Source organism: Engystomops pustulosus, chromosome 1, assembly GCF_040894005.1.
Source record: "Engystomops pustulosus chromosome 1, aEngPut4.maternal, whole genome shotgun sequence".
NCBI lineage: Eukaryota > Metazoa > Chordata > Amphibia > Anura > Leptodactylidae > Engystomops > Engystomops pustulosus.
This window is the reverse complement of record NC_092411.1, coordinates 206,394-230,542: the sequence shown is the minus strand read 5'-3', so window position 1 is coordinate 230,542 and position 24,149 is coordinate 206,394. Positions and strand designations below refer to the sequence as shown.

The 24,149-nt window shown below is 56.8% G+C and overlaps 2 protein-coding genes across 5 annotated transcripts in view; one reads left to right on the top strand and one right to left on the bottom strand.

Moving 5' to 3' along the window:
- LOC140114367 (uncharacterized) overlaps positions 1 to 24,149 on the top strand; it is a 30,470-nt gene that overhangs the window by 4,803 nt on the left and 1,518 nt on the right. Inside the window, exons 4-5 of the mRNA XM_072132701.1 lie at positions 3,793 to 3,913; positions 4,800 to 5,733. Coding sequence (XP_071988802.1) covers positions 3,793 to 3,913; positions 4,800 to 5,733 — 1,055 coding nt within the window. The remainder of the gene's footprint in view (positions 1 to 3,792; positions 3,914 to 4,799; positions 5,734 to 24,149) is intronic.
- LOC140114236 (uncharacterized) lies at positions 9,432 to 22,866 on the bottom strand. 4 transcript variants are annotated; one of them, XM_072132694.1, is made up of 7 exons: positions 22,629 to 22,774; positions 18,044 to 18,305; positions 17,804 to 17,962; positions 17,617 to 17,725; positions 17,470 to 17,531; positions 17,237 to 17,399; positions 9,432 to 13,898 (listed from the first exon to the last, which is right to left on the bottom strand). In XM_072132694.1, the coding sequence occupies exons 2-7, from the start codon at positions 18,137 to 18,139 to the stop codon at positions 12,634 to 12,636; spliced, it is 1,854 nt and encodes a 617-aa protein (XP_071988795.1). In that variant the 5' UTR covers positions 18,140 to 18,305; positions 22,629 to 22,774; the 3' UTR covers positions 9,432 to 12,633. The 4 variants fall into 4 exon arrangements, with proteins under 4 accessions (XP_071988795.1, XP_071988792.1, XP_071988791.1 ...); XM_072132691.1 differs by having other exon boundaries at positions 17,804 to 18,305; positions 22,740 to 22,866; XM_072132690.1 differs by having other exon boundaries at positions 17,804 to 18,305.

The following is a 24,149-nucleotide window of genomic DNA, read 5'->3' as shown; positions in this document are numbered from 1 at the left end:
ATCGCGTGCGCCACAATCCCGGGGCAATTCAGGGAAAATCGGCGCAAATCGGAAATATTCGGGTAACACGTCGGGAAAACGCGAATCGGGCCCTTAGTAAATGACCCCCAATATCTCCAGGGATTGTGTTACCATGTATCCCCTTCAAAATAATTTCGGGGGCCCCTTTGTATTACTGAAGACCATAACCATAGAACATGGAGGCACAAGCCTGGGGTTACAGGATGGTGAGGACCTGGCATAAGCCTGGGGTTACAGGATGGCGAGGACCTGGCATAAGCCTGGGGTTACAGGATGGTGAGGACCTGGCACGAGCCTGGGGTTACAGGATGGTGAGGACCTGGCACAAGCCTGAGGTTACAGGATGGTGAGGACCTGGCATAAGCCTGGGGTTACAGGATGGTGAGGACCTGGCACGAGCCTGGGGTTACAGGATGGTGAGGACCTGGCATAAGCCTGAGGTTACAGGATGGTGAGGACCTGGCATAAGCCTGGGGTTACAGGATGGTGAGGACCTGGCATAAGCCTGGGGTTACAGGATGGTGAGGACCTGGCATAAGCCTGGGGTTACAGGATGGTGAGGACCTGGCATAAGCCTGAGGTTACAGGATGGTGAGGACCTGGCATAAGCCTGGGGTTACAGGATGGTGAGGACCTGGCATAAGCCTGAGGTTACAGGATGGTGAGGACCTGGCATAAGCCTGAGGTTACAGGATGGTGAGGACCTGGTATAAGCCTGGGGTTACAGGATGGTGAGGACCTGGTATAAGCCTGGGGTTACAGGATGGTGAGGACCTGGCATAAGCCTGGGGTTACAGGATGGTGAGGACCTGGCATAAGCCTGGGGTTACAGGATGGTGAGGACCTGGTATAAGCCTGAGGTTACAGGATGGTGAGGACCTGGCATAAGCCTGAGGTTACAGGATGGTGAGGACCTGGCATAAGCCTGGGGTTACAGGATGGTGAGGACCTGGCACGAGGCTGGGGTTACAGGATGGTGAGGACCTGGCATGAGCCTGGGGTTACAGGATGGTGAGGACCTGGCATAAGCCTGGGGTTACAGGATGGTGAGGACCTGGCACGAGCCTGGGGTTACAGGATGGCGAGGACCTGGCACGAGGCTGGGGTTACAGGATGGTGAGGACCTGGCATAAGCCTGAGGTTACAGGATGGTGAGGACCTGGCATAAGCCTGGGGTTACAGGATGGTGAGGACCTGGCATGAGCCTGGGGTTACAGGATGGTGAGGACCTGGCATAAGCCTGGGGTTACAGGATGGTGAGGACCTGGCATGAGCCTGGGGTTACAGGATGGTGAGGACCTGGCATAAGCCTGAGGTTACAGGATGGTGAGGACCTGGCATAAGCCTGGGGTTACAGGATGGTGAGGACCTGGTATAAGCCTGGGGTTACAGGATGGTGAGGACCTGGCATAAGCCTGGGGTTACAGGATGGTGAGGACCTGGCATAAGCCTGGGGTTACAGGATGGTGAGGACCTGGTATAAGCCTGGGGTTACAGGATGGTGAGGACCTGGCACGAGCCTGGGGTTACAGGATGGTGAGGACCTGGCATAAGCCTGGGGTTACAGGATGGTGAGGACCTGGCATAAGCCTGAGGTTACAGGATGGTGAGGACCTGGTATAAGCCTGGGGTTACAGGATGGTGAGGACCTGGCATAAGCCTGGGGTTACAGGATGGTGAGGACCTGGCATAAGCCTGGGGTTACAGGATGGTGAGGACCTGGTATAAGCCTGAGGTTACAGGACGGTGAGGACCTGGCATAAGCCTGAGGTTACAGGACGGTGAGGACCTGGCATAAGCCTGAGGTTACAGGATGGTGAGGACCTGGTATAAGCCTGGGGTTACAGGATGGTGAGGACCTGGCACGAGCCTGAGGTTACAGGACGGTGAGGACCTGGCATAAGCCTGAGGTTACAGGATGGTGAGGACCTGGTATAAGCCTGGGGTTACAGGATGGTGAGGACCTGGCATGAGCCTGGGGTTACAGGATGGTGAGGACCTGGTATAAGCCTGGGGTTACAGGATGGTGAGGACCTGGCATAAGCCTGGGGTTACAGGATGGTGAGGACCTGGCATAAGCCTGAGGTTACAGGATGGTGAGGACCTGGCATAAGCCTGAGGTTACAGGATGGTGAGGACCTGGCATAAGCCTGGGGTTACAGGATGGTGAGGACCTGGCATGAGCCTGGGGTTACAGGATGGTGAGGACCTGGTATAAGCCTGGGGTTACAGGATGGTGAGGACCTGGCATAAGCCTGGGGTTACAGGATGGTGAGGACCTGGCATAAGCCTGAGGTTACAGGATGGTGAGGACCTGGTATAAGCCTGGGGTTACAGGATGGTGAGGACCTGGCATGAGCCTGGGGTTACAGGATGGTGAGGACCTGGTATAAGCCTGGGGTTACAGGATGGTGAGGACCTGGCATAAGCCTGGGGTTACAGGATGGTGAGGACCTGGCATAAGCCTGGGGTTACAGGATGGTGAGGACCTGGCATAAGCCTGAGGTTACAGGATGGTGAGGACCTGGCACAAGCCTGGGGTTACAGGATGGTGAGGACCTGGCATAAGCCTGGGGTTACAGGATGGTGAGGACCTGGCATAAGCCTGGGGTTACAGGATGGTGAGGACCTGGCATGAGCCTGGGGTTACAGGATGGTGAGGACCTGGTATAAGCCTGGGGTTACAGGATGGTGAGGACCTGGCATAAGCCTGGGGTTACAGGATGGTGAGGACCTGGCATAAGCCTGAGGTTACAGGATGGTGAGGACCTGGTATAAGCCTGAGGTTACAGGATGGTGAGGACCTGGCATAAGCCTGGGGTTACAGGATGGTGAGGACCTGGTATAAGCCTGGGGTTACAGGATGGTGAGGACCTGGTATAAGCCTGGGGTTACAGGATGGTGAGGACCTGGCATGAGCCTGGGGTTACAGGATGGTGAGGACCTGGCATAAGCCTGGGGTTACAGGATGGTGAGGACCTGGCATAAGCCTGGGGTTACAGGATGGTGAGGACCTGGTATAAGCCTGGGGTTACAGGATGGTGAGGACCTGGCATAAGCCTGGGGTTACAGGATGGTGAGGACCTGGCATAAGCCTGGGGTTACAGGATGGTGAGGACCTGGCATAAGCCTGAGGTTACAGGATGGTGAGGACCTGGCATAAGCCTGGGGTTACAGGATGGTGAGGACCTGGCATAAGCCTGGGGTTACAGGATGGTGAGGACCTGGATGGAGGTGATGGTGGATGATGGTGCTTATTAATTGACCTCTTTAGAAGCTTCTGTACAGAGTCCAGTCTCCCGCACGTATTCTTGTAGTGGCCACGTACCACCCTACAATTCCCAGCTGTGGTTGTGGATCTCTTTGAATAAGTGACCCTTGTAGTTTCTCTATATCTGGTGTGGGGCCGACCCACAACAACTTACAGAAAGGATGTGGGTTCTTGGCTTGTGGGGCCCTCACACAGTCTTGGCCCCTTTATTACAGTAACTATTACTCCTGACCCACAGCTTTTCCCTCTTGTCTAAATCTCCTCACACTTGACTCGCCAAACTGTAGTTTCCCCCACACCCTGGACCTCTAGGTGACAATCCAAATGTGGACCCAAAGCTGTCAGCCCATCCTGGAGACAAATAACACCACATACATATCACATGATTCCCAGCAATCTCCTAATGCCACCGGACACGTGACCGCACACACGACATGTGCTCTGGACCTTCTCCATGTTCCCCCCAGAGTCTTCTGACAATTATAATATTGGTTTCACAGTTTCTTCATCTGGAGAACAATCTGGACAGTCTCCATGTTGTGGCCGTAACCATAAAAGCAGAGACGTGTGTGAGTGATGAGCAGGAGTGTGAGGAGGACGCCCCGGCACATGTCCCCCCAGGTGAGGAGTGTGAGGAGGACGCCCCGGCACATGTCCCCCCAGGTGAGGAGTGTGAGGAGGACGCCCCGGCACATGGCCCCCCAGGTGAGGAGTGTGAGGAGGACGCCCCGGCACGTGTCCCCCCAGGTGAGGAGTGTGAGGAGGACGCCCCGGCACATGTCCCCCCAGGTGAGGAGTGTGAGGAGGACGCCCTGGCACATGTCCCCCCAGGTGAGGAGTGTGAGGAGGACGCCCCGGCACATGTCCCCCCAGGTGAGGAGTGTGAGGAGGACGCCCCGGCACATGGCCCCCCAGGTGAGGAGTGTGAGGAGGACGCCCCGGCACGTGTCCCCCCAGGTGAGGAGTGTGAGGAGGACGCCCCACACATGTCCCCCCAGGTGAGGAGTGTGAGGAGGACGCCCCCCGGCACATGTCCCCCCAGGTGAGGAGTGTGAGGAGGACGCCCCGGCACATGTCCCCCCAGGTGAGGAGTGTGAGGAGGACGCCCCACACATGTCCCCCCAGGTGAGGAGTGTAAGGAGGACGCCCTGGCACATGTCCCCCCAGGTGAGGAGTGTGAGGAGGACGCCCCGGCACATGTCCCCCCAGGTGAGGAGTGTGAGGAGGACGCCCCGGCACATGTCCCCCCAGGTGAGGAGTGTGAGGAGGACGCCCTGGCACATGTCCCCCCAGGTGAGGAGTGTGAGGAGGACGCCCCGGCACGTGTCCCCCCAGGTGAGGAAAGACTCACAGATGCTTCTCATTCACTGAGGAAACTGTTTGTGTTTCCCTCCTCCTCACCAAAACTCTTTGTAAGGTTTTAAACTTTTATTTTAAAAAATGTAATAAAAAGACTATATCATAGAAATTATTATGTTCCAAAATAATTCCTTTGTATTCCTGACAGATGACTGCACCAGGAGCTCAGAGGGACACGTGAAGTCCTCAGATTACGAAGTAGGAGGTGATGGCATCACACAAGATCTATATGAAGATCACATCCCCCTCCCGGATCTCCCCCCGGCCCCTCACAGCCCAGACTCGTCACCTGATCCTATTGTACAGCTCTTATTTACCGATCCATCACAGAGCGGTACAAAGGATAGGGATCACACAGGAAAGAAGCCGTTTTTGTGTTCCCAATGTGGCAAATGTTTTACCCAGAAAGCAGATCTTGCTAGACATCAGAGAATTCACACAGGAACAAAACCATTTTCATGCTCAGAATGTGGGAAGAGTTTTACCCAAAAACCAACTCTTCTTGCACATCAAAAGTGTCACACGGGGGAGAAGCCATATACATGCACAGAATGTGACAAACGTTTTACTCACAAATCCGATCTTGCCCGACATCAGAGAATTCACAAAGGGGAGAAGCCACATTCGTGCTCAGAATGTGGGAGATGTTTCACTCATAAATCGGATCTTCATAGACATGGGAAAATTCACACTGGGGAGAAGCCATTTTTATGCACAGAATGCGGGAGATGTTTCACTCATAAAGCAGATCTTGTTATACACGAGAGAATTCACACAGGGGAGAAGCCCTACTCGTGTTCAGAATGCAGGAAGGCTTTTATTGTGAAATCAGATCTGGTGAAACATATGAGAATTCACACAGGAGAGAAGCCATTCTCATGCTCAGAATGTGGCAAATGCTACGGCACTAAATCGACTCTTATTGAACATCAGAGAAGCCACACGGGGGAGAGGCCATTTCCATGTTCAGATTGTGGGAAATGTTTTGCTCGGAAATCTCATCTTGTGGACCATCGGAGAATTCACACAGGAGAGAAGCCCTTTTTATGCTCCGAATGTGGAAAATGTTATACACAAAGATCATCTCTTCTTGAACATCGAAAAATTCACACAGGACAGAAGATACGTCCATGTCCAGACTGAGATACATAGATACACGGTTTACTATTAATTCTGGTCTTGTTTAACTTCAGAGGAGACAAAAGGGAGAAGATTCATTTCATGTTCAGAACGTGTCAAAGTTCTTTGTCTAGAAATCAACTTGTGTCACAGATGACTGGACCCCGGACCAGGAGCCAGAAGATGGGAAGTCTTCTCAGATCTTGTTACCATCACAGCGACAGATCTGGAAGAAACCTCGTGACCCCTGCAGCTTTTGACTTTTAGAATATTCTCTACCAATCCAGGGAAATACATTCGTGTCCAGAATCTTAGGCCCAGTCCACGTCTCTCTTCTGTAGCAGCTACGTAGAGGTCGGAACCGCTCCCGATCTGTCGGTTCCACCACTAGTTTCGGGTCATCATAACTAATGGAAATAACTTATGACCTAACGGAGATGTGAACTGGGCCGAACCTACACATCAAAAGTGTTGCACAGAGAAGTCATATATATGCACAGAATTCTGAGGGTTCTGGTGTCCTGTCAGAGGTCCATTCCCCTGTCCGTGTCCTTGCTTTTTACGCTCTTCCCCGGGGTTTTGTCATGTCAGAACATTTCCTGGTTGGGTATTTGTCAAATGTCTCCATCTCTCTCCTGAAATTCTGTTCTAATACAGGAGGTCCCCTACTTAAGGACAACCGACTTACAGACGACCCCCAGTTACAGACGGACCCCTCTGCCCCTGTGACCTCTCTGTAAAGTGTTTGTATTGGAGCTTTATTGATGATCCTTCTTTTCCATTAAAGCAAACATTTTTGAAAATCCATTTGTCACTGGGACAAAAAAAAAAATTGTCTGATAAAGTATACAGTTCCGACTTACATACAAATTCAACTTAAGTACAAACCTAAGAAACCTATCTTGTACATAACCCGGGGCCTGTCTGTACTTCCATCCTGATTCTGGATGATGTCCAGTAGTAGCTGAACCCTTTGACCTTTGGCTTCTGTCTGGACTCTGTGTGACCTGCCCTGACCTTGGCCTGTCTTTATCCTGTGTGTTGTGCCTTCACTTATCCATTGGTGGTATCGAGCTCGTGGTCCTGGCGCAGTGAAATCCAGATCCATCTATTTGACTTGGCTAAGGCTGAAAACGGAGCGGATTCCTTGGATCTGGTCCTCGGGATGAGCCCGCGTGTAACTGATCCGTTGGCTCTCGCGGACACATCCCGCTCCTGGTTAGAGTCGTGTGAGAGGACTGAGCGGCTACTTGTGCAGAGCAATGTGCTGTTACATCCGGTTACTACCCGGTGTTTTTATACATTTCCCTCTCCAGCCTCTTCCCATTAAACATTTCTCCCAGCAGCCTCTGCACCCCCCCCCTGCATCAGGACTGGGAAACAAAGGAACAGTTTGACTTCCTGGACCCTCCCCCTCATTAACACTTTGTCCAATCCTGAATGACCCTGTGGGCTAATTAATCAATGGCAAGTTCTGAAACCTAAACCAAACAGAGAAGATATAACACAATCTGATCCAGTGGAATATGGGGGTCACTATATAGAGGCGGCCGCACAACCTGGGGGGCTCACTCTATGGTCTATGGGGTCACTCTATGGTACAACTCTATGGTCACTCTATGGAGGCGGCCGGTACAACCTGGGGGGTCACTCTATGGAGGCGGACGGTACAACCTGGGGGGTCACTCTATGGAGGCGGCCGGACAACCTGGGGGGTCACTCTATGGAGGCGGCCGGACAACCTGGGGGGGTCACTCTATGGTACAACTCTATGGTCACTCTATGGAGGCGGCCGGTACAACCTGGGGGGTCACTCTATGGAGGCGGACGGTACAACCTGGGGGGTCACTCTATGGAGGCGGCCGGACAACCTGGGGGGGTCACTCTATGGTACAACTCTATGGTCACTCTATGGAGGCGGCCGGTACAACCTGGGGGGTCACTCTATGGAGGCGGACGGTACAACCTGGGGGGTCACTCTATGGAGGCGGCCGGACAACCTGGGGGGGTCACTCTATGGTACAACTTTATGGTCACTCTATGGAGGAGGCCGGTACAACCTGGGGGGTCACGCTATGGAGGCGGCCGGTACAACCTGGGGGGTCACGCTATGGAGGCGGCCGGTAAGACCTGGGGGGTCACTCTATGGAGGCGGCCGATACAACATGGGGGTCACTCTATGGAGGCGGACGGTACAACCTGGGGGTCACTCTATGGAGGCGGACGGTACAACCTGGGGGGTCCCACCCCCTGGGATTCAGGAATGACTGTAATTTGTGAGTTTCTGTTATTTTTATTTCCCTTTTTATTTTATAACTGTTATATGATGTGTTGTTTGTTTTTATTTTGTAATTCTTTTATTTTTAACTCCCTTTTGGTATTAAATCTTTCACTTTAATTTTGGTCCCACATCGTCTTGTAAAGTGTGATGTCTAGAGAGCTGAGCGTGCATGTCTAGTGGTGTGACAAGGTGACTGCTAGAGAGCTGAGCGTGCATGTCTAGTGGTGTAACAAGGTGACTGCTCGAGAGCTGAGCGTGCATGTCTAGTGGTGTGACAAGGTGACTGCTAGAGAGCTGAGCGTGCAAGTCTAGTGGTGTGACAAGGTGACTGCTAGAGAGCTGAGCGTGCAAGTCTAGTGGTGTGACAAGGTAACTGCTAGAGAGCTGAGCGTGCATGTCTAGTGGTATGACTAGGTGACTGCTAGAGAGCTGAGCGTGCATGTCTAGTGATGTGACAAGGTGACTGCTCGAGAGCTGAGCGTGCATGTCTAGTGGTGTGACAAGGTGACTGCTAGAGAGCTGAGCGTGCATGTCTAGTGGTGTGACAAGGTGACTGCTAGAGAGCTGAGCGTGCATGTCTAGTGGTGTGACAAGGCGTCTGCTAGAGAGCTGAGTGTGCATGTCTAGTGGTGTGACTAGGTGACTGCTAGAGAGCTGAGCGTGCATGTCTAGTGGTGTGACTAGGTGACTGCTAGAGAGCTGAGCGTGCAAGTCTAGTGGTGTGACAAGGTGTCTGCTAGAGAGCTGAGTGTGCATGTCTAGTGGTATGACTAGGTGACTGCTAGAGAGCTGAGCGTGCATGTCTAGTGATGTGACAAGGTGACTGCTCGAGAGCTGAGCGTGCATGTCTAGTGGTGTGACAAGGTGACTGCTAGAGAGCTGAGCGTGCATGTCTAGTGGTGTGACAAGGTGACTGCTAGAGAGCTGAGCGTGCATGTCTAGTGGTGTGACAAGGCGTCTGCTAGAGAGCTGAGCGTGCATGTCTAGTGGTGTGACTAGGTGACTGCTAGAGAGCTGAGCGTGCATGTCTAGTGGTGTGACTAGGTGACTGCTAGAGAGCTGAGCGTGCAAGTCTAGTGGTGTGACAAGGTGTCTGCTAGAGAGCTGAGCGTGCATGTATAGTAGTTTGACAAGGTGACTGCTAGAGAGCTGAGTGTGCATGTCTAGTGGTGTGACAAGGTGACTGCTAGAGAGCTGAGCGTGCATGTCTAGTGGTGTGACAAGGTGACTGCTAGAGAGCTGAGCGTGCATGTCTAGTGGTGTGACAAGGCGTCTGCTAGAGAGCTGAGCGTGCATGTCTAGTGGTGTGACTAGGTGACTGCTAGAGAGCTGAGCGTGCATGTCTAGTGGTGTGACTAGGTGACTGCTAGAGAGCTGAGCGTGCAAGTCTAGTGGTGTGACAAGGTGTCTGCTAGAGAGCTGAGCGTGCATGTATAGTAGTTTGACAAGGTGACTGCTAGAGAGCTGAGTGTGCATGTCTAGTGGTGTAACTAGGTGTCTACTAGAGAGCTGAGCGTGCATGTGTAGTGGTTTGACCATGTGACTGCTAGAGAGCTGAGTGTGCATGTCGTGGTGTAACAAGGGGGCGGCTAGAGAGCTGAGCATGCATGTCTAGTGGTGCGACAAGGTGACTGCTAGAGAACTGAGTGTGCATGTCTAGTGGTGTGACTGCTAGAGAACTAAGTGTGCATGTCTAGTGGTGTGACTGCTAGAGAACTAAGTGTGCATGTCTAGTGGTGTAACAAGGGGGCGGCTAGAGAGCTGAGCATGCATGTCTAGTGGTGTAACAAGGGGGCGGCTAGAGAGCTGAGCATGCATGTCTAGTGGTGTGACAAGGTGACTGCTAGAGAGCTGAGTGTGCACGTCTAGTGGTGCGACAAGGGGACGGCTAGAGAGCTGAGTGTGCATGTCTAGTGGTGTGACAAGGTGACTGCTAGAGAGCTGAGTGTGCACGTCTAGTGGTGCGACAAGGGGACGGCTAGAGAGCTGAGTGTGCATGTCTAGTGTGAAAAGGTGACTGCTAGAGAGCTGAGTGTGCACGTCTAGTGGTGTGACAATGTCTGCTAGAGAGCTGAGCGTGCATTTCTAGTGGTGTGACAAGGTGACTGCTAGAGAGCTGAGCGTGCATGTCATTCACATGAGCTGCGATCTCAGGTCCATAAACATCGATACGATGGCGGAGACAGAAAATATTCGGATTTGTGATCACATGAATGAGCTCCAGGTAACGGGCATGCAAAGGCTTGTCCCAGAATTCTCTGTTTCCCTCATATTCCCAGTGACCTGTGACCTCGTCTCTGGACTGTACTTTGTATTTTTAATACATTTTTCTTGTACTAATAGTAAAGATTTTATTCTCGTCTTTTCCAGATCTTGGTCTCTGGAGTCTGCAGGGATTTTCGATTTGTCTTGTCCTCTCCCGTTCTGATCCCCTCTGCTTTTGGCTTTTATACCTGATCTGAGCTTGTGAGTGCACTCACCTCCGAGTCATGTGGTGTCTCTAGTGACCTTGATGACATTTATATACAGACTGTAAAGCTTTGCAGGGTTTGAATACATAAAAAAAATCCCAAATAAACACAAAAGACACAAAACGAGACTGAACTGAAAGGAGAAGAAGGATCCTATGAGCGCTGACTGTACGCACCAGGGAGCTGACTGTACGCACCGGGAGCTGACTGTACGCACCAGGGAGCTGACTGTACGCACCGGGAGCTGACTGTACGCACCAGGGAGTTCGAGACAAAACATGTCGGGTGCCCAGTGAGGCCGAGGGATGGGGCCTCCTGCGTATGGGGCCACATTGTGTCTGGCTCATGGCCCCTATTGACTTCTATTATGACCGTCTGTGGTGGGGTGAGGCCACAGACCTGACCTGCATCCCGGCACCATGAATGGACATCCAGGTCAGAACTTGTTACGTGTATAACGCACGGCCCTGTGTAGCCTAAGAGATTGTATCATTGTGGTTCCACATATTTTTGTCTGATCACCTACCTAACCAGCCGTGGTGGGAAGGAGAGGAAGAGCTAAGTCACCGGTTGCTGCTTCCGTCATAGCCTCATATCTGCAGCCCCCGAGCCTCTGATCAGCACACGGAGAGTTACATGATGGCGTCTCCCTCAGAGCCAGAGCCTTCCCTGCCTTCGGCCTCTCCAGCCCCTTCCACCAGTTGTAGGACCTATTCTCCCCCGAGCAGCGACCCCCAGGGGACCCTAATCTGGGGGATATCTGGGACTGCTTTCCATAACGCTTGGAGGACACTCACAAAGAGTGAGCAGAACATTTCTCATATCAGTCGTAGACGCGCTGATCAGTAAGGTCCACACGAGACACGGAGAGGCCACCACATCCGGTGGCAGATTTATTTGCATTTTCATGAGGACAATATCAGAGCGTGGTCCTTGGAGGCGACTGACCTGCACCTTTCTGACTCTATGGGAGAAGTTGAGCTTGTATTTCACTCTAGGCCCTAAACCGTTCGACCCCTCAAAGGGTCAAAATGCATAAAATGCCCCAGCACAGGCACCAGGAGGGGACTGGAGGACAAGTCGTGACTCTGGCTCTGAGCGGCCGTGCACTGGCGGCAGTTCTATGGTTATGCCGGATAATTGTAGAGGTGGAAATAACCCTGAGAGGATTTTTAGAGGTGAAGGGTCCCAAAAAACCTGGATGCCACTTTTTTTTTAACACTTTTCTCGATGAAAAAAGTCCAGAAAAAGCAATAATAAACGACCCCCAATGTGTTACCCTGCACCAGACACGAGGGACTCTTCCCACCGATTCCTGTATGTTCCATAAATCTCATGGAGACTCCTCGTTGTGTCGTGATCAGACTTCTCGGCAAGTTTCCTACCAAGTGTCAAATCATTTTGTTTGGGTTAGTGAGAATTGTCTGATTGGTCTGACTTTATGTCATACTTTTTATTCACACACCCAATGGGCACAAGACTTGGGTGACAGTGGTGTATGCTGGGATTAGATCAGAGCACCAGAACCAGCGCTGGAGACACGGCCAGAACTTGTAGAAGAAAACGTGGGCAAGGACCTTCCTGTACATAGAGGAGGCCTCTCCGACCATCTACAAACTGAAGAACCTGAATGTAGTGATCACGGGGAAGTAATCAAGACTCGTGTCCTTCACGTGAGACTCTTCTCCTACGACACAAACCTACACGAAGGACCCGGAGGAATCAGATCCAATTATCTATCAGACGTTCATAGGTCTCTGAAAGTCTCGCTTCCTGGAGGGATCTCCTACTGATACAACAATCACCTCTCATGGAACTCTGTAGGTTCTGAGCAGAACAGGTTTCCATCTATAGGATGAAGTAATCGCAGATCCAATCACGAGCCGATACATTGTAAAGCAAACATTCAATCATGAGGAACAAGTTCTGAGACAAGGTTCTATGCATCTGTTCGGATCATGGATTACTGGTAATTCTGGAGCTTTCCTCCTCATTTGTTATTCATCTCTATCGCTTGACTTTACTTTCACCGTAAGTCGTGTAATATTTTTATTGCCGAGCAATAAATTGTCAATACAGTTGTGAATTTTTTTATTTCCAGAGACAACACTTTACACAAACTCATAAGGTCGAGTAGTGATGTGACTGCTCTGATGTTCTACAAGATGTCCTCTCCTCGAGAAACACTTCCCACATTCTAGACACGAGAACGGCTTCTCCCCCGTGTGAATTCTCCGATGTCTCACAAGAACCGATTTCTGATAAAAACATTTGCCACAATCTAAACACGAAAACGGCTTCTCCCCCGTGTGAGTTCTCTGATGATGAAGAAGTTGTTTTTTCTGGGTGAAGCATTTCCCACATTCCTGGCATGAAAACGTTTTTCCTGTGTGAGTTCTCTCATGTGCCACGAGCGCAGCTTTCTGATTAAAACACTTCCCACATTCTGGGCAGGAAAATGGCCTCTCCCCCGTGTGAATTCTCTGATGTTTGATAAGATTTGATTTCTGATAGAAACATTTATCACACTCTAAACATGAAAACGGTTTATCCCCCGTGTGAGTTTTTTGGTGTTTGAGGAGATTTGACTTCTGAGAACAACATTTGCCACATTCAGGGCAGGTGAACGGTTTTACCCTCGTGTGAGTTCTCAGATGTTCAACAAGACTCGACTTCTGGTTAAAACAATTCCCACATTCAGAGCAGACAAACGGCTTCTCTCCTGTGTGAATTCTCTGATGTGTAACGAGAACTGATTTATCCATAAAACATTTGCCACATTCTAAACACGAGAATGGCTTCTCCCCCGTGTGACTTCTCTGATGCTCAATAAGCGCCGGTTTTTGGGTAAAACACTTTCCACATTCTGAACATGTAAATGGCTTCACCCCTGTGTGGATTCTCTGATGTTTTATGAGATCTGATTTTTGGATAAAACATTTCCCACATTCTGAACACGCAAAAGGCTTATCCCCCGTGTGGATTCTCTGATGTCGAGCAAGATCTGATTTCTGCGTAAAACACTTCCCACATGCCGGGCATGAAAATGGCTTCTCTCCTGTGTGAATTCTCTGATGCCGAGCTAGATCTGCTTTTTGGGTAAAACATTTGTCACATTCTGAACAGACGTATCGCTTTCTCTTTTTGTGAGATTTCTGATTTAAGACGCCGCTTCTGTGACTTTTATTTGGCTCGACAGTCGATGAAACATCAGAAAAAAGGAGCAATTTATAAGGATCAGAGGTCGGATCTTCGCTGTGAAAGGCTGAGGGTAGAGCGGAGATAGCGGCTTGTTCCTTGTAGATTTCTTGTGCGATGCCAGGAGCTGATGTAAAATCTGAAGATAAAAGTTTTCCGTCTGAACCAATATAATAATCTGCAAAAAATAAATTACATTGTAATATTTTGTATAATGTAATCTAAAAAAAAAAACAATCTGAGATCTTAAAGATTCCATGAAAACATTATAGAATCTTATGTAACAGTAAATCTGTGAGTGGTCACCTGGGGGGACATGTGCCGGGGCGTCCTCCTCACCTGGGGGGACACGTGCCGGGGCGTCCTCCTCACACTCCTCACCTGGGGGGACACGTGCCGGGGTGTCCTCCTCACACTCCTCACCTGGGGGGACACGTGCCGGGGCGTCCTCCTCACACTCCTCACCTGGGGGGACACGTGCCGGGGCGTCCTCCTCACACTCCTCACCTGGGGGGACACGTGCCGGGGCGTCCTCCTCACCTGGGGGGACACGTGCCGGGGCGTCCTCCTCACACTCCTCACCTGGGGGGACACGTGCCGGGGCGTCCTCCTCACACTCCTCACCTGGGGGGACACGTGCCGGGGCGTCCTCCTCACACTCCTCACCTGGGGGGACACGTGCCGGGGCGTCCTCCTCACACTCCTCACCTGGGGGGACACGTGCCGGGGGCGTCCTCCTCACACTCCTCACCTGGGGGGACACGTGCCGGGGCGTCCTCCTCACACTCCTCACCTGGGGGGACATGTGCCGGGGGGGCGTCCTCCTCACACTCCTCACCTGGGGGGACATGTGCCGGGGCGTCCTCCTCACACTCCTCACCTGGGGGGACATGTGCCGGGGCGTCCTCCTCACACTCCTCACCTGGGGGGACATGTGCCGGGGCGTCCTCCTCACCTGGGGGGACATGTGACGGGGCGTCCTCCTCACCTGGGGGGACATGTGCCGGGGCGTCCTCCTCACACTCCTCACCTGGGGGGACATGTGCCGGGGCGTCCTCCTCACACTCCTCACCTGGGGGGACACGTGCCGGGGCGTCCTCCTCACACTCCTCACCTGGGGGACATGTGCCGGGGCGTCCTCCTCACACTCCTCACCTGGGGGGCCATGTGCCGGGGCGTCCTCTTTACCTGGGGGGACATGTGCCGGGGCGTCCTCCTCACACTCCTCACCTGGGGGGACATGTGCCGGGGCGTCCTCCTCACACTCCTCACCTGGGGGGACACGTGCCGGGGCGTCCTCCTCACACTCCTCACCTGGGGGGACATGTGCCGGGGCGTCCTCCTCACACTCCTCACCTGGGGGGACATGTGCCGGGGCGTCCTCCTCACCTGGGGGGACATGTGCCGGGGCGTCCTCCTCACACTCCTCACCTGGGGGGACATGTGCCGGGGCGTCCTCCTCACCTGGGGGGACATGTGACGGGGCGTCCTCCTCACACTCCTCACCTGGGGGGACATGTGCCGGGGCGTCCTCCTCACACTCCTCACCTGGGGGGACATGTGCCGGGGCGTCCTCCTCACACTCCTCACCTGGGGGGACATGTGCCGGGGCGTCCTCCTCACACTCCTCACCTGGGGGGACACGTGCCGGGGCGTCCTCCTCACACTCCTCACCTGGGGGACATGTGCCGGGGCGTCCTCCTCACACTCCTCACCTGGGGGGACATGTGCCGGGGCGTCCTCCTCACACTCCTCACCTGGGGGGCCATGTGCCGGGGCGTCCTCTTTACCTGGGGGGACATGTGCCGGGGCGTCCTCCTCACACTCCTCACCTGGGGGGACATGTGCCGGGGCGTCCTCCTCACACTCCTCACCTGGGGGGACACGTGCCGGGGCGTCCTCCTCACACTCCTCACCTGGGGGGACACGTGCCGGGGCGTCCTCCTCACACTCCTCACCTGGGGGGACACGTGCCGGGGCGTCCTCCTCACACTCCTCACCTGGGGGGACACGTGCCGGGGCGTCCTCCTCACACTCCTCACCTGGGGGGACATGTGCCGGGGCGTCCTCCTCACACTCCTCACCTGGGGGGACATGTGCCGGGGCGTCCTCCTCACACTCCTCACCTGGGGGGACATGTGCCGGGGCGTCCTCCTCACCTGGGGGGACATGTGCCGGGGCGTCCTCCTCACACTCCTCACCTGGGGGGACATGTGCCGGGGCGTCCTCCTCACACTCCTCACCTGGGGGGACACGTGCCGGGGCGTCCTCCTCACACTCCTCACCTGGGGGGACATGTGCCGGGGCGTCCTCCTCACACTCCTCACCTGGGGGGACATGTGCCGGGGCGTCCTCCTCACACTCCTCACCTGGGGGGACATGTGCCGGGGCGTCCTCCTCACACTCCTCACCTGGGGGGACACGTGCCGGGGCGTCCTCCTCACCTGGGGGACATGTGCCGGGGCGTCCTCCTCACCTGGGGGGACATGTGCCGGGGCGTCCTCCTCACACTCCTCACCTGGGGGGACATGTGCCGGGGGGGCGTCCTCCTCACACTCCTCACCTGGGGGGACATGTGCCGGGGCGTCCTCCTCACACTCCTCACCTGGGGGGACACGTGCCGGGGCGTCCTCCTCACCTGGGGGACATGTGCCGGGGCGTCCTCCTCACACTCCTCACCTGGGGGGACATGTGCCGGGGCGTCCTCCTCACACTCCTCACCTGGGGGGCCATGTGCCGGGGCGTCCTCTTTACCTGGGGGGACATGTGCCGGGGCGTCCTCCTCACACTCCTCACCTGGGGGGACACGTGCCGGGGCGTCCTCCTCACACTCCTCACCTGGGGGGACATGTGCCGGGGCGTCCTCCTCACACTCCTCACCTGGGGGGACATGTGCCGGGGCGTCCTCCTCACACTCCTCACCTGGGGGGACATGTGCCGGGGCGTCCTCCTCACCTGGGGGGACATGTGCCGGGGCGTCCTCCTCACACTCCTCACCTGGGGGGACATGTGCCAGAGCGTCCTCCTCACACTCCTCACCTGGGGGGACATGTGCCGGGGCGTCCTCCTCACACTCCTCACCTGGGGGGACATGTGCCGGGGCGTCCTCCTCACCTGGGGGGACATGTGCCGGGGCGTCCTCCTCACACTCCTCACCTGGGGGGACATGTGCCAGAGCGTCCTCCTCACACTCCTCACCTGGGGGGACACGTGCCGGGGCGTCCTCCTCACACTCCTCACCTGGGGGGACATGTGCCGGGGCGTCCTCCTCACACTCCTCACCTGGGGGGACACGTGCCAGGGCGTCCTCCTCACACTCCTCACCTGGGGGGACATGTGCCGGGGCGTCCTCCTCACCTGGGGGGACATGTGCCGGGGCGTCCTCCTCACCTGGGGGGACATGTGCCGGGGCGTCCTCCTCACACTCCTCACCTGGGGGGACATGTGCCGGGGCGTCCTACTCACACTCCTCACCTGGGGGGACATGTGCCGGGGCCTCCTCCTCACACTCCTCACCTGGTGGGACACGTGCCGGGGCGTCCTCCTCACACTCCTCACCTGGGGGGACACGTGCCGGGGCGTCCTCCTCACACTCCTCCTCATCACTCACACACGTCTCTTCTTTTATGGTTATGGACACAACATCCAGACTCTCCGGATCCTTCTCCTCATCCAGAAGCTGAGAAACAAATATTATAAAGAAGGTTCCAGAACCGAGGAACATGATGACAGAAGACATCTCCACCTACCTGATCCTCCTGTGCAGGACGGGGACATCTCTCCGGGGATCTTCTCTCCCTGGATGGAGGGACTGTAGGGATCACATACACAGACTGAATTCCTTCTTCTATACAGATAATACAGAGGGGACACGTGTCTATAGTCCTGTCTATTACCTGGTGATGCAAGGCTCCGCGGCTCCTGGTAGCGCTCCTTGTGTCCTTCTACATACTCCCACTCCTCCATGGAGAAATAGACGGCCACATCCTGACACCTTATAGGAACCTGACACACACAATGGCTACAGTCATCCCCCGGAGCCTCCATTACTGGATCATGTCCCAGCATTCCCAGCAGTGTCACCTCTCCAGTCAGCAGCTCCGTCATCTTCATGGTCAGTTCTAGGATCTGGTCATGTATCAGGGGGTGAGGCCGGGGGATGGGGCGCAGGGGTCCCCCCCATTCTTCATACACAGGGGCCGGACAGCGCTCACTAGACGTCTTCTTCACTAATGTGTAATCCTGGTTATGGGGAGACAGCGGGATAATATCCCCACATCCATGTCCCATCCCCCACCACCACATGATATGGGGGGCTCTCACCTCTCCTGTCAGCCGGTACAGGATCTCTAGGGTGAGGCGCAGGACGCTCTCCGCCATCTTGTCCCCCCTCTCTCCATGGCTCCGGTATCTCAGCATAGATGGGGGATCCGGGGATCAGTGTCGCTGGACTATGTGGGGTTCCGGGTGATTATTATACATATTAGGGTGCAGATTATTTAATAATTAGGGTTCATGAGGGCAGAGACAGGAGCGGCTCGTGTACCGGGGTCGGGGGCAGCGCAGGAAACCGGATCCAAAGATTCTAAAGGCAAGAGAGTCGGAAGGAAAGATCAGGGATCGGCTTATGATGTCATCACTTCATCTGAACAAATAATGATTGCTTTTGTTTATGGAAAATAAAATGAAAATAGACCGCGGACCCCCGACAGTGCAGACCCCGGACATCAGAGACCCCAGACCCCGGACATCAGAGACCCCGGACACCAGAGACCCCAGACCCCGGACATCAGAGACCCCGGACATCAGAGACCGCGGACATCAGAGACCGCGGACACCAGAGACCCCAGACCCCGGACATCAGAGACCCCGGACATCAGAGACCCCGGACATCAGAGACCGCGGACATCAGAGACCGCGGACATCAGAGACCCCGGACACCAGAGACCCCAGACCCCGGACATCAGAGACCCCGGACACCAGAGACCCCAGACCCCGGACATCAGAGACCCCGGACATCAGAGACCCCGGACATCAGAGACCGCGGACATCAGAGACCGCGGACATCAGAGACCCCAGACCCCGGACATCAGAGACCGCGGACATCAGAGACCGCGGACATCAGAGACCGCGGACATCAGAGACCGCGGACATCAGAGACCGCGGACATCAGAGACCGCGGACATCAGAGACCGCGGACATCAGAGACCGCGGACATCAGAGACCGCGGACATCAGAGACCCCAGACCCCGGACATCAGAGACCGCGGACATCAGAGACCGCGGACATCAGAGACCGCGGACATCAGAGACCCCGGACATCAGAGACCCCGGACACCAGAGACCCCGGACATCAGAGACCCCGGACATCAGAGACCCCGGACACCAGAGACCCCGGACACCAGAGACCCCAGACCGCGGACATCAGAGACCGCGGACATCAGAGACCGCGGACATCAGAGACCGCGGACATCAGAGACCGCGGACATCAGAGACCGCGGACATCAGAGACCGCGGACATCAGAGACCCCGGACATCAGAGACCGCGGACATCAGAGACCGCGGACATCAGAGACCCCAGACCCCGGACATCAGAGACCGCGGACATCAGAGACCGCGGACATCAGAGACCGCGGACATCAGAGACCGCGGACATCAGAGACCGCGGACATCAGAGACCCCGGACATCAGAGACCCCGGACACCAGAGACCCCGGACATCAGAGACCCCGGACATCAGAGACCCCGGACATCAGAGACCCCGGACATCAGAGACCGCGGACATCAGAGACCCCGGACAGCGCGGACCCCGGACAGGATGGACCGCGGACAGCAGAGACCCCGGACAGCAGAGACCCCGGACAGCAGAGACCCCGGACAGCAGAGACCCCGGACAGCAGAGACCCCGGACAGCAGAGACCCCGGACAGCAGAGACCCCGGACAGCAGAGACCCCGGACAGCAGAGACCCCGGACAGCAGAGACCCCGGACAGCAGAGACCCCGGACAGCAGAGACCCCGGACAGCAGAGACCCCGGACAGCAGAGACCCCGGACAGCGCAGACCCCGGACAGCGCAGACCCCGGACAGCGCAGACCCCGGACAGCAGAGACCGCGGACAGCAGAGACCACGGACATCAGGACATCAGAGACCACGGACATCAGAGACCACGGACATCAGAGACCACGGACATCAGAGACCACGGACATCAGAGACCACGGACATCAGAGACCACGGACATCAGAGACCACGGACATCAGAGACCACGGACATCAGAGACCACGGACATCAGAGACCACGGACATCAGAGACCACGGACATCAGAGACCACGGACACCAGAGACCACGGACACCAGAGACCACGGACACCAGAGACCACGGACACCAGAGACCACGGACACCAGAGACCACGGACACCAGAGACCACGGACACCAGAGACCACGGACACCAGAGACCACGGACACCAGAGACCACGGACACCAGAGACCCCGGACACCAGAGACCCCGGACACCAGAGACCCCGGACACCAGAGACCCCGGACACCAGAGACCCCGGACACCAGAGACCCCGGACATCAGAGACCCCGGACACCAGAGACCCCGGACATCAGAGACCCCGGACAGCAGAGACCCCGGACAGCAGAGACCCCGGACAGCAGAGACCCCGGACAGCAGAGACCCCGGACAGCAGAGACCCCGGACAGCAGAGACCCCGGACAGCAGAGACCCCGGACAGCAGAGACCCCGGACAGCAGAGACCCCGGACAGCAGAGACCCCGGACAGCAGAGACCCCGGACAGCAGAGACCCCGGACAGCAGAGACCCCGGACAGCAGAGACCCCGGACAGCAGAGACCGCGGACACCAGAGACCGCGGACACCAGAGACCCCGGACACCAGAGACCCCGGACACCAGAGACCCCGGACACCAGAGACCCCGGACACCAGAGACCCCGGACACCAGAGACCCCGGACACCAGAGACCCCGGACACCAGAGACCCCGGACACCAGAGACCACGGACACCAGAGACCACGGACACCAGAGACCACGGACATCAGAGACCCCGGACACCAGAGACCCCGGACACCAGAGACCCCGGACACCAGAGACCCCGGACACCAGAGACCCCGGACACCAGAGACCCCGGACACCAGAGACCCCGGACACCAGAGACCCCGGACACCAGAGACCCCGGACACCAGAGACACCGGACATCAGAGACCCCGGACATCAGAGACCCCGGACATCAGAGACCCCGGACATCAGAGACCCCGGACTTCAGAGACCCCGGACTTCAGAGACCCCGGACAGTGCAGACCCCAGACCCCGGACATCAGAGACCCCAGACCCCGGACAGCAGAGACCCCGGACAGCAGAGACCCCGGACTTCAGAGACCCCGGACTTCAGAGACCCCGGACAGTGCAGACCCCAGACCCCGGACATCAGAGACCCCAGACCCCGGACAGCAGAGACCCCAGACCCCGGACAGCAGAGACCCCGGACAGCAGAGACCCCGGACAGCAGAGACCCCGGACAGCAGAGACCCCGGACAGCAGAGACCCCGGACAGCAGAGACCCCGGACAGCAGAGACCCCGGACAGCAGAGACCCCGGACAGCAGAGACCCCGGACAGCGCAGACCCCGGACAGCGCAGACCCCGGACAGCGCAGACCCCGGACAGCGCAGACCCCGGACAGCGCAGACCCCGGACAGCGCAGACCCCGGACAGCGCAGACCCCGGACAGCAGAGACCGCGGACAGCAGAGACCACGGACATCAGGACATCAGAGACCACGGACATCAGAGACCACGGACATCAGAGACCACGGACATCAGAGACCACGGACATCAGAGACCCCGGACATCAGAGACCCCGGACATCAGAGACCCCGGACACCAGAGACCCCGGACACCAGAGACCCCGGACACCAGAGACCCCGGACACCAGAGACCCCGGACATCAGAGACCCCGGACATCAGAGACCCCGGACATCAGAGACCCCGGACATCAGAGACCCCGGACACCAGAGACCCCGGACAGTGCAGACCCCAGACCCCGGACATCAGAGACCCCAGACCCCGGACAGCAGAGACCCCGGACAGCAGAGACCCCGGACAGCAGAGACCCCGGACAGCAGAGACCCCGGACAGCAGAGACCCCGGACAGCAGAGACCCCGGACAGCAGAGACCCCGGACAGCAGAGACCCCGGACACCAGAGACCCCGGACACCAGAGACCCCGGACACCAGAGACCCCGGACACCAGAGACCCCGGACACCAGAGACCCCGGACAGTATAGACCACGGACATCAGAGACCACGGACATCAGAGACCACGGACATCAGAGACCACGGACATCAGAGACCACGGACATCAGAGACCCCGGACATCAGAGACCCCGGACACCAGAGACCCCGGACACCAGAGACCCCGGACATCAGAGACCCCGGACACCAGAGACCCCGGACACCAGAGACCCCGGACACCAGAGACCCCGGACATCAGAGACCCCGGACATCAGAGACCCCGGACACCAGAGACCCCGGACACCAGAGACCCCGGACATCAGAGACCCCGGACATCAGAGACCCCGGACATCAGAGACCCCGGACACCAGAGACCCCGGACATCAGAGACCCCGGACAGTGCAGACCCCGGACATCAGAGACCCCGGACACCAGAGACCCCGGACACCAGAGACCCCGGACACCAGAGACCCCGGACATCAGAGACCCCGGACAGTGCAGACCCCAGACCCCGGACATCAGAGACCCCAGACCCCGGACAGCAGAGACCCCGGACAGTATAGACCCCGGACAGTATAGACCCCGGACAGTATAGACCCCGGACAGTATAGACCCCGGACATCAGAGACCCCGGACATCAGAGACCCCATAGCTACTCACCTCCAGTACAGCCCCATGTACAATCCCTACTACTACTTATCTCGGAGGCAGCAGAGACCGTGTAGCCCCCCCACCTGCCTGGCCCCGCCCCCTCTCGGGCGCTGTACACACCTGCAGTCAATCCTTGCTGCGGCTTCGTGCTAGTGACAGACACCGGAGGAGGTCACATGACCACACCGGAAGGGGCGGGGCCTCCACAGGCAGTACAGATGTGTGTAGGGGCGGGGACAGTGACGTACCCCGGGGGCGGGGCGGAGCGGCGGTGACAGGACTCTGCAGGGCAGCGGGTCCGGTGCAGTGTCACAGCCCGGGACAGTTATACAGGCAGTGACCTCATAATATACAGCCCCAGGCCTGTAGGACGCGTAACCATGAGGCGCCCCCTGCTGCAGGATAGAGGCAAAGCAACCAGAGGGAGAGAAGGAAGACCCCCGGGGCAGAGAGACTGATAGAGACCCCCGGGACAGAGACTGGAGACCCCCGGGACAGAGACTGATGGAGACCCCCGGGACAGAGACTGGAGACCCCCGGGACAGAGACTGGAGACCCCCGGGACAGAGAGACTGATGGAGACCCCCGGGACAGAGACTGGAGACCCCCGGGACAGAGACTGGAGACCCCCGGGACAGAGACTGATGGAGACCCCCGGGACAGAGACTGATGGAGACCCCCGGGACAGAGACTGGAGACCCCCGGGACAGAGACTGATGGAGACCCCCGGGACAGAGACTGATGGAGACCCCCGGGACAGAGACTGATGGAGACCCCCGGGACAGAGACTGATGGAGACCCCCGGGACAGAGACTGATGGAGACCCCCGGGACAGAGACTGATGGAGACCCCCGGGACAGAGACTGATGGAGACCCCCGGGACAGAGACTGATGGAGACCCCCGGGACAGAGACTGATGGAGACCCCCGGGACAGAGACTGATGGAGACCCCCGGGACAGAGACTGATGGAGACCCCCGGGACAGAGACTGATGGAGACCCCCGGGACAGAGACTGATAGAGACCCCGGGACAGAGACTGATGGAGACCCCCGGGACAGAGAGACTGATGGAGACCCCCGGGACAGAGACTGATGGAGACCCCCGGGACAGAGACTGATGGAGACCCCCGGGACAGAGACTGATGGAGACCCCCGGGACAGAGACTGGAGACCCCCGGGACAGAGAGACTGGAGACCCCCGGGACAGAGAGACTGATGGAGACCCCCGGGACAGAGAGACTGATGGAGACCCCCGGGACAGAGAGACTGATGGAGACCACCGGGACAGAGACTGATGGAGACCCCCGGGACAGAGAGACTGATGGAGACTCCCGGGACAGAGACTGGAGACCCCCGGGACAGAGAGACTGACGGAGACCCCCGGGACAGAGAGACTGACGGAGACCCCCGGGACAGAGAGACTGACGGAGACCCCCGGGACAGAGAGACTGACGGAGACCCCCGGGACAGAGAGACTGACGGAGAGGAGGAGGTCCAGGCGGGCAGGAGAGGAGGAGGTCCAGGCGGGCA

Excerpts from the sequence above, each read along its gene's own strand:
- LOC140114236 (XM_072132691.1), bottom strand. The coding sequence starts at position 18,139 with ATGCTGAGATACCGGAGCCATGGAGAGAGGGGGGACAAGATGGCGGAG. Across the intron at positions 17,532-17,616 it reads GCGGAGCCTTGCATCACCAG|TCCCTCCATCCAGGGAGAGA; the intron begins GTAATAGACAGG and ends TGATCCCTACAG. Across the intron at positions 13,899-17,236 it reads CCCGGCACGTGTCCCACCAG|ATTATTATATTGGTTCAGAC; the intron begins GTGAGGAGTGTG and ends TATTTTTTGCAG.